The 10001-nt window shown below is 41.2% G+C and overlaps 1 protein-coding gene across 9 annotated transcripts in view; it reads right to left on the bottom strand.

Moving 5' to 3' along the window:
- Positions 1-9889, bottom strand: part of CRACDL (CRACD like) — a 66103-nt gene extending 56214 nt beyond the window's left edge. For 3 of the 9 annotated variants that reach the window (XM_038143286.1, XM_038143276.1, XM_038143215.1), the window contains exon 1: positions 9673-9889. Coding sequence is in view for 2 of the 9 variants with exons in the window: in XM_038143197.1 (XP_037999125.1) it covers positions 78-100 (23 nt within the window). In the remaining 7 variants the exon portion in view is untranslated. Of the gene's footprint in view, positions 1-12; positions 5262-7120; positions 7205-9402; positions 9652-9672 lie in introns of those variants that run through there. The other 6 variants (XM_038143197.1, XM_038143295.1, XM_038143224.1 and 3 more) reach the window with 4 other exon arrangements.
- Between the last annotated feature and the right edge of the window lie 112 nt (positions 9890-10001).

The following is a 10001-nucleotide window of genomic DNA, read 5'->3' on the forward strand; positions in this document are numbered from 1 at the left end:
ACCCCAGCTTACCAGACACGTTCCCTTCGCACCACCACGGCACCCAACACAACGCTCCTCCACACATTTGCAGGTACCTCAGAAATTTTGTCCAGCACATAGAAGGAGCTGATTTCCTGAAGTCCCTTCAGCTTCTCTGCTGACTGCACTACGTGCCACAGTTTCTCAAAACTAATCTGCTGTTTCAGAGAAACACGAAACTTATGAGAACATGTCAATTCATTCACTACATACACTCCTCTACAAATATGTAACACAGATTGGAACTGACATTCAAGATGACCCACACCCTATATAAGCCTCACAAAAACTGCCTAGTTATTCACTTTTCCAGCTTGGCAAACTAAGCCTCCATACTCAGTGTCAAGCTAAAACATTTGTTAAAATAATTCTTGGCTTCCTTCCACTCCAAACAAATTCATCAGACAGATATTTCAAGTCATTTTTGACTCAAGCAAGCAGAAGTAGGAAGGTACAAAAGTAGAAATGTAGGAGCCTTTATTAATTAGAATATGACTGGTTTTTTGGTACACCTTTCTCTTCCACATAAGGATAATTGAAGGTTTTGGCTATTTTTGAGGTCACTGTCTCCAATTAAGAAAAATGCATGAGCTTTAAACAAATCAGACAACCGTGGAACAATTTTAATCCCTGAATGAATAAATCCCTTGGGGGACGTGGCTGCAGAGAAATCAATGGGCAATTCTATTAAGCCTTAACAGCAAATAAGGCACAATCTGGCTTCTACAATGAACCTCAAAGCCACAGATCCTGTCATAAGAATTTATCACATTTGTGTGATCAGTCATCAGTGTACAGAGTCTGATTATACCCAGAATATCTTCTGCTTACAGCAGCTGTTGGAACACTGTTGTACTAGACCATCTTTGAGTTAGGGGCTATAATCTTACAGCAAAAGAAAAGACAGAAATAAGCGTTAGCTGGGTGAACATTCATTTGTTCCAGTGAACTCCTACTCTTGTCGGCACCCTGCTGCCCACTGACCTTACCTCCAGCCCCGAAGTGTAAAGAGAAGTGTGAGTTGTGACAGTGAGAAAATTGGCATTTGCTCCCACAGCCTTTCACAGCAACACATGAATGACCTCCTTTGCCCTACAGACTGGAAGTGCTCTCTCTAGCTGTGGGATCAAACACAAATCATTCATACCATGCCATAAAAAGTCCACAGACTAGCACAGAAAATAGAACTGTGCTTTAAAAAAATCATCAAAACAGAAGACACAATTTCCCCTCCCCTTCAATATACCTAAATGCTCACCTACTGACACCTGCCAGGGTAAAGACAAAATCACTTTGCTTGATGTGGTTGATGCAGCCTAGCCCATATCCAGGAGCCTCTGCCTCGGGCTGCATCTGCTCTTGTAAGTGAAACACTCTCAGGACTGTTCTGGGGCACCAGGGACAATGCTTGAAACCAGACTGCTAAACTCCCATGATCTTCAAAAGAGGTTAACTCCATCCACTCCGCTTGTTGCAAACCATCACCAGCCTATCCAACTGCAATTGTATCCAGGTCAGTTCCAACAACCCAAGATCAATGACAGCCTGACCCAGGAACATTTCCTGCACCGCTCAGTAGTTTAGATGCATCTTCCCTGTCCACCTACCCAAACTGTTCAGATGTGTAGCATGTCCAAGGTACATGGCAGCTACCTTCCTTGCTCACAGAACCAAATTTCCTTTCCTTGAAATCAAAGTACGTGAACAAGGAAAGGGGGTGAAAATGACACACATATAGCTACTACCCAGACATGTCTGTATACTACAGGCATGGCACACCCAGTGCTCAAAAGTTCAGAAGTACTTCCTATGAGCACCCACTCTTCAGATAAATAGTTATTGAGGATCACGTTTTTACAGCCATTAAATACCTAAAGATAGAGATGGGAGCCATCACTTCTTGCAGTGAACAGGAATCATTATCCAATAAGGTGCACAGCAGGATTTTGAGGTTAGGTATCTCCTTCCTATTGCAGTTGACTGGGATTTATCCCTGAAGATGTTAAAAGCCTCTGTGTTGAGTGTGATGCCTTTGTTATCTCTTTACATGGAAGTACAATGTCTCTAATCCATTACACTGACTTATGAAAGAAAGAAATACAGGAGTAATAGTACAGGCAAGTGTTTTCCCCCCTCTGCTGGGTAAAAAAAAATAACACCTGCATATTTCAGCTTTGCAACCTTGCTTCATGTCTATCTCTGAGCAAACAAATTGAAGTCCTGTGGAAGCTGCTCATGTAAATTTCAACACTACCTGGTAGCGTGAGACACAAAACAGGCAGAAATAGTTAAATATTTAATTCACACCGGTTTGTCATTTGGTCAAAGAGGTTTTGTAGGCGTAATCAAAAAAGGGAACCTTAAGTCATTAGAAAGAACAAATAATTTTCACAGTGATACTTGACTTTTTTCCCCCAGCATCCTTTCAATGATACAAGTCACCTAGAACTGGGTAATCTGCCCAGTCGGTTTAAAACACTGACGTACATCTAGCACCTCACTTTAGAGAAATAAACCAATAAAGAAGCATAGCACTCTTCACCAGTTGCTTCAGTAGCAATTAAACAAACTGAGTTTACAGCCTGCACCATACTTCATCTCAAAATAAGATTTGAAAAAGAGCTAGGCTGCAAGATTAAATTTTTAAAAAATCTATACTTGTGCTCCCATAATTTTGTACCAAATAACTTTTGAGAGAAGTACATATATAATTGAATATTTGAGAGCAGTAAACTCTACAGTATCTTATAAAGCAGGCTGCTGAGGAACAAGAAACCCATACACCAGATACAGCCTATGACTTCACTTTAATAATTTTGGACTGAGTGATTCGAGGGGAATGCATTAGGACAAGAAAAAAAGTGAATCTGTGCCCTGCCAAATGGGTCTGACAGTTCTCCCTGGGCTGCAGGGGAAAAAAATTCTCATTTCCACTATAAACCAATACTAGGACAAAATTATAGCACACATTGACACAAGAAAATGCTCCTCATTAACAGCTCCTATAAACCTTAATGGCAAGTAAGAGGGGCAAAAGTAAAAAATGTTGTCCTCCTTATTTTAACAACGGATTTGTTTTTCAGAGTTAACTTAGAAGTAGTCATGTTTGGAAGCTACATCTAAAATACCTGGAATGGGCTCCATTTTCATAAACTGTTGGGTACTCCTCTCCATAAAAAAATAATCAACCTTTAGTTCATCCACCCTCAATGTCTCAAAGACATTAGCCACCTAGGAAAATTTAGGACACTTCACTAAAATACACTGCTTTGTCTTTCTTCAAACACTCCTTTTTAAAATCCTGAGACAACAGTCCTAATGAGAATAGCATTGTCTTTTTCTTGCTTGGATTATCTGCCAGTGTGGCAAGATTCAGCTACCACTAATAGCTTGAATGCACCAAGCAAGATATGGAGAAGGATCTCTGCAAGTCTGCATGTTCATTCATGTTTACAAAAATTGACATCACACAGATTAAGAGGCTGATTGGCATATTTTAACTGATTGCTTAAATTATGATCAACTCCAGGTTTTTCATCTCCTCTTTTTGTTTCACTCTGTCTTATATATTTGTTCATGACATGCTATTGAAGAAACTAAGGGCTGATTTCTCTTTGACTAATGACAGTAAATAAACTCTATTTTATTATTATGCTGCCACCTATAGTCTTTTTGAATGCCACACTACCTCTGCACAGTTTTGATTTGCATTTAAATTTCTAAAAATTGCATTGTTTATCTTTTGCTAAAACTTTCAACATCACCCCACCCAGCAAGGAAAACATCAAATAAAACGTTTGAGGGGGCATGCTTTTGTCATCTTTCCTCTGTGATTTCCAACTCCACCAAGTAATCTCCCCAGTGATGGATACTCTGATGTTCTCTGATGAAGAGACTGCTTTCAGAAGGTCTGAGAAGAATAGGTGACTCTGAGGTGAATATCAACTAAACCAGCATGAATGGTTCCTTTCAAACACCAGAGAGCATGCCTGAACACACCACATAACCACTCTACAGTGCAGAAGACATGATGGAAACCAGATCTGAAGTTTCTGTGAGGCCTAAAGGAGAGCTCTCCCAGATACTCCCATATAAACTTCATTCATGCTCTACTTCTGTACTCTGCTTCAGACCACTAAGCAGAGACATTAATTCTCTTCCTCTCCCGAAGCTTTTCTATACTATAATTTTCTGAAGTTAACATCATTAAGTAAAAATCAGACCTCAAATAGACCAGAGCAACACACAAAGTATGTGGATCTGGAATCTCTCTGTCCTGTAGTCCTACCAGTCGAGACCTAAGCCATAGGGATGTTCTGCACAGTGCTCCTACCTATGAAGCTGTTGACTTTATGGTGATGCATTAAACACTACACCAACTCAAAAGGCCTGTAGATGCAGAAATTAGCAATTTGTTCTTCTTCTAGGAATGGAATTAGAAGGACAGATAGACAGATCATATGTCTGTCCCTCCTTAACCTCCAATTTGTCCAAGTACCTACGGAAACTCTTTATATGTTTCCATGGCCAGTTGATGCAGTGCAACTCCTGCATCTGCCCAACCCCCCAATACCTTGAAAAAAGGTATTACCTTTCACTATCAACCTTAGTGATACTGATTCCAGTATTAAGGAAAGAATGCCATAACCATAAGATTAAAAGAACTACTAATTTTGATGGCATACAGTGCCCTGAGTCCTTTAAGTTCCACATTATATTGTATTTATAGCTTCTTTGTTCAGTTCTAGAATATTTTCCATTTTAGGAAGGAAAGAAATCTACTCAAGAATCAAACAAACCCCATAATTCTAAAATACAGGCAGCTGATTGCATTGTATTAGACAATGAGTTGGAAGATGAAGCAGTTCCTTTATTATATCCTACTTCTCTTTAAATAGCAGAATTGCCAAAGCTGTTGTGATAAAAGAAGAATGACATGGAGAATGAGAACTGTGTAATCTTCCCATCTCACTCACCACTTCAAGATACAAAGAAGTAAAAATGCTACCTGTCTCCATTGCCCAGAATTTTTATGTGCTGCAGATAACAAACAAACAAACCAAAACACACTGAGTTTTTAGCTTAACAGGGATGCAATATTAAACAATTTCATTAAAAATAAATAGACTTTTAAAAAAAACTCATTTTCTGAAAAAAAAAAAAAGGAAAGAAAGAAAAAGCAAAAAAAGCAGCGCTATTGTGTATTTTTATCCACAGAACAAACAAACTGTTTATGGGGACTGTATCTTAGCAGTGCAAGCTGAAGCACTTCTTATTACTGTGTACTCTCCGGTGTGTCTCGTCTGTAAACTCAGACATTATCCCTAAAATCATTTAGTGTTTCCATAAAAGAAAAAGTGCTGTCAAGTACTGTCAAATTTTCCTTGAAGGACTCTTTTCAAATCTACTTCTGTCTTAACTTAGCAACAAACTTCAGCAGAGAACCAGATGGCAGAGGACACCACTGAACGTATGTGCCAGCTTATACACATGTAGGTTTTCCACACTCCTGGACCTGACTGATGAAGTCTGCTCTGAAGCAGCTGGGAGCATGGAGAACCATGGGCCTAAGAATTCTGAGAAACAAAATGCACTGGAAGAAACACCAAAGAAATCAGTTTCCTGTTTTATCTCATTCTTGTTGAACATCAACAGGCTGGCTAAAAAACAATTTACCCTGAGTAAATAGTCCAGTAATTATACTTCACTAGACTCATTCAAGGTCATGAAGAGTCAATGGTGATAAACTGCTAAAAAGCTCCACTTCATCTCTTATACCTGTTTTGATGCATATTTCTCTGAGTCATTGATTTAATCTTCCTTTTGATTATTTCAAAATTTGTCATAATTTAAGGTATCACCAATGTCTACAGTGACATTTGCTCCCAAGGTGCATTTCAAAAGTGCTGCACAAAAGCAGATACACCATCTGCTGTTTAAAGTGTTCCAAGACAATTTTCTGTTACATTCCCGCAACTACTGGATAAGCCACTACTGCCAAGAGGAATTCTGTTGACTCCCTTTGAGGCTATATAGAGTACAGGCATCAGGAGTAATAGGACTTGCAAGAGGTATGAAAACAGTAAAATGGTACCCTTGAAATTAAGTCAATGATTATTTAAGTCTGAACTTCACTAGAGGCATCACTGCTGATATTTTTCACAGAAACATCTACTAATACATTTACACTCTGCTCCCAGACTGCTGTCTGTATTTTCCCAGAGACCAACACACCCAGTTGCTTGGCTTTGAGCTGCCAAGACTTTTAGTTTCATCCTGTTATAACTCATCAAACAGATGTAGGCATCTTACACTCAGAATTCTACAACCCACTATGTGCACTCTTTATAGACACCAAAAAATTGACTACTCCAGAATTCCTGTACTGATTGCATTGGTTACTTTCATGTTTAGTTTCAAAACTTCCCATTTTAAATGTATTTCAGAGCAGCCAGACTCTTATATTGCACTGTTATATTGCACTGTTTTACCCACATCTGCCTCCAAAAAGTTAATCAAATTTGTTACTGTATCAGGAAGATCTTTCCATTAATGACTTTATGAGATGACACAGATTTAATGAGCCCGTCTTAGCTTAAGCCTCTTCATGTGTAGTGTGGAGGGAGAGAGGCTGCAGTACCACACTGAGAAGGCACTGGGGAGGGATTTGTGCAAGTATTGGACAATTCAAAAACAAACTGAGAGGACCCAAGCTTATCAAACCCAAATAATTCTGAGGGAGCTCTGCTGACTTGAGGATGAGCAAGCAATGCACAGAAGTGCTTTGGTGCAGATAAAGCCATCTTCCTTAAGTGACAACATCCATGAATGGATATTTCACTGCAATAAAATAGGTAGGTAAATGGTCTCCTTTCCTGACCTTTTTGCACAGACTCTTCCTTCAATAATACAGAACCATAAATCTTGCAGAAAGAGAAAACTGTATATTTAATACCTTGGATAAATTACATTTTATGACTGAACTTCCATCTCTCTTGTGATTGTTAACTCTCTTCCAGTATATGCACAGCTGAGAAATGAAGCAGCTTTTTCTAAGAGCATTTTACAATCCTGGCATGTACAGCCTTCATTGTATTACCTTCCAACAAAGATTCCCATGTTCAAGTGGATATCCTTTAGTGTTTTGGACTTCAAAAACCAGCCATATTCAGTTCATCAGCACCTACAATTGCAGAAAGGCACTTCTAGGCTTCTGTAACAAAAAGATAAATGAACTGTGCATTGCTGGCTAAATACTACGTTTAATGGGCCAAAGCCTGAGCTCGCTGTTATGAAGCAAGACCGCAGAGAAGAAGAGAACTGATGGATTCCAGCTGCGCAGGGCACTGGACAAGAGATCTGTGACATGGTAACAACACACTTCAGAGTCACCTTCACTTTCTGCACAGTGGGTGCTCTGCAGGTCCCTACTACAATGCGTACTGGTTACGCTCTCCAGTCAAAATGCTCGCAACACACGTCTGAAATCAAGAGTGGAACAGATGGGCTGTGAGGCAATGACCATTTATTAAACCTTCACAAAAAACAGGGAAAACTTGTCTATGTAGTGTTAGACATTGATGATTTCACTTTTGTCCTAGTGAATCTGAAATGCAGCTTTGCTACTGCAATAAATATTTGCCTGAGACATTTCCATAATTCAATGCTATTTGCAGTTCCTCGGTAACAGTTCAGTGCCGGTCCTTGTTATTTAGGAGCTTTTTTTCCTCCTTTTTGCTACTCTTTTTTCATGACTATAAACTCTGAGGCTATCAGCCAAGTACTGTACAGCTGTTAATGTCCTGCATGACAGAGAGGACAGCAGAGGCTGTCAGCACCACCACAGGCTGAGTGGGAGCAGAACCCTTTCCTCTGTAGAGCTCAACGGCAGGCAGCACACACTCATATTCCCATCTACTGCCTTAGAAGCAACACTGCCAGGTTAGCTGGGTTTTTTCCAAGAGAAGAATTAGACCCTATACACCCAGAAGCACATGCTAAATAAAACATTTTTAATTAAAAACACAGCAGAATTTAAGTTCACAAGGTCTCTGTGAAAGCAAAGAATCATGACCTTCTACTTTCTCTAAACTCTGACGTCTGTACATAGACAAACTAATTACCCATCACTATAAACAACCACAGACAGTTCCTACCTCGTCACTGGATAAGCCTAAATGCACCTGCTCCCTTTCCTTTAATGATAAGCCAACTCCTACCCCGAAAACGCCTTCTTTCAATGATTAAAGAGCTACGAGGCAAGTGCCAGTAATAAAGCTACATTTTTTTCTTCTGTAATCTAATCTTTGCCCTGTAGAAACTGCTGATGAGAGCTCAGTTCCACTTAAAATTTACATACAAACAATCCATATCATGTTGCATGGAAAAGGACTGTTGCCCCAGTGTTTATTGGCATGGTGATACAAAGACTGAGAAATTACTCTGATGCAAAAAATGATGTACAGCCTTGTATCACCATCAAACAGGCTTTGATGCATGGTTGCTATTTTTGGAAGCTAATGATCTGTGAGTGGTAAAGCAAATGAACTTCTTAATGATGACAAATACAGGAGAAGGTACAGTACTGAGTAGAGAACATGATGTCCAACCAAAGAAAGATTTATGGGAGATCGTTATGGTACCTAAGATTTATAATGGCAAAATAAGAGAACAGGAAAAGCTTCTGGAAGATCTTGTGTGTCTACCTGGAATAACAATTTACTTTCAGACAAAGGATGGAATGTACAGTCCACGGCATGCTTCTAGCTGACACTAAAATTGCTTTGGTATTTATATGCATATAAAGTATACGACACACATTACTTTATCCAATTTAAATACAATTTTAAAAGCTATAGGAAAAAATGTGGCTTTTTAACTAGTGTGAAAATATGAAAACAATTAGTGTTTATATTGTTGGGGTGTTCCTATAAACTTCTCTTTATATATGGAGTGGTTTTCAGCTAATTGTATAGCAGATCTGACAAGGTGATGTTTTCATAACTAAAATTTCATTGTGCTCTTAAATGGTTTTGAATTGAAGAGATTCCTATACAGTAACCTAAGATCCATTAGGGGCAATTAAAATTCAATACACTAAATATACTATGGATAGTAAATTTTGTCAACAGAAGCTAGCATAATAATGAAAACAATGCATTTGTGGTATATCAGGTCTCATGTCTGAAAATATATTAAAGAGAGAGAAAAGTCATACAATTTATGGCTAATTTCAGGGTAGAGGATCAGTCAGCATATTGAGAGATATTTGAGGAATGGGAGAGGAAAAGCCACAGCCTTTCAGGGCAAGAAAACACTGCCTGCTGAGCTAGGCCTTCCTGCAGTCAACAACAAGCCTGTTCACCTCAGTCCAATTCACACCTTCGAGAAACCTGGACCCGCCGGTCGCGAAGGAGCCGTTCGTGTCCACGGAAACCGGTGTCCCACTAGCTACGTGTGGCCTCTAAATTAAGCGCCTGTTTGCTGCAGGTTAAGCGTCTCCCGTCGCTGTGCTCGCAGACAAACAGCCTCCGGACAAGACGCGGGGAAGGAAGCGAAGCCCTGCCCGCCGCCCAGCGTCCCCCGACGGCAGCGCCCGCGGCTCGGCCCGAGGGAGCCGCTGCCCGGCAGGTCCCGCTCCGCCTCACTCACCTGCAGCCCGTGTGGGCCGGCGCGGCCCTCGGCGGCCCGGGGCGGCGGCACAGCGGTGCCGGCGGCGGGGAGCGGCGGAGCCGGGCGGCGCGGACCCATCCGAGCCGCGGACCTGCCGCCACCTGCCCGGGGCCTGCCCGCTCCTCCCCGGGCCCGCCGCCACCTGCGGCCCAGGACCCGCCCGCGGCCGCGGGGCCAAAGGCGAGGCGAGCCCGCGGCGCTGCCCCGGAGCGGGCGGGGTGCGGCGCTCAGGTGTTTTCCACCTCGGCAAGACATTGACCGCGGCCGGGTCACAGAGCCACAGAGCGGGGGCGAGGAGGAGCAGGAAC

The sequence above is a fragment of the Motacilla alba genome, chromosome 1 (genome assembly GCF_015832195.1).
Source record: "Motacilla alba alba isolate MOTALB_02 chromosome 1, Motacilla_alba_V1.0_pri, whole genome shotgun sequence".
NCBI lineage: Eukaryota > Metazoa > Chordata > Aves > Passeriformes > Motacillidae > Motacilla > Motacilla alba.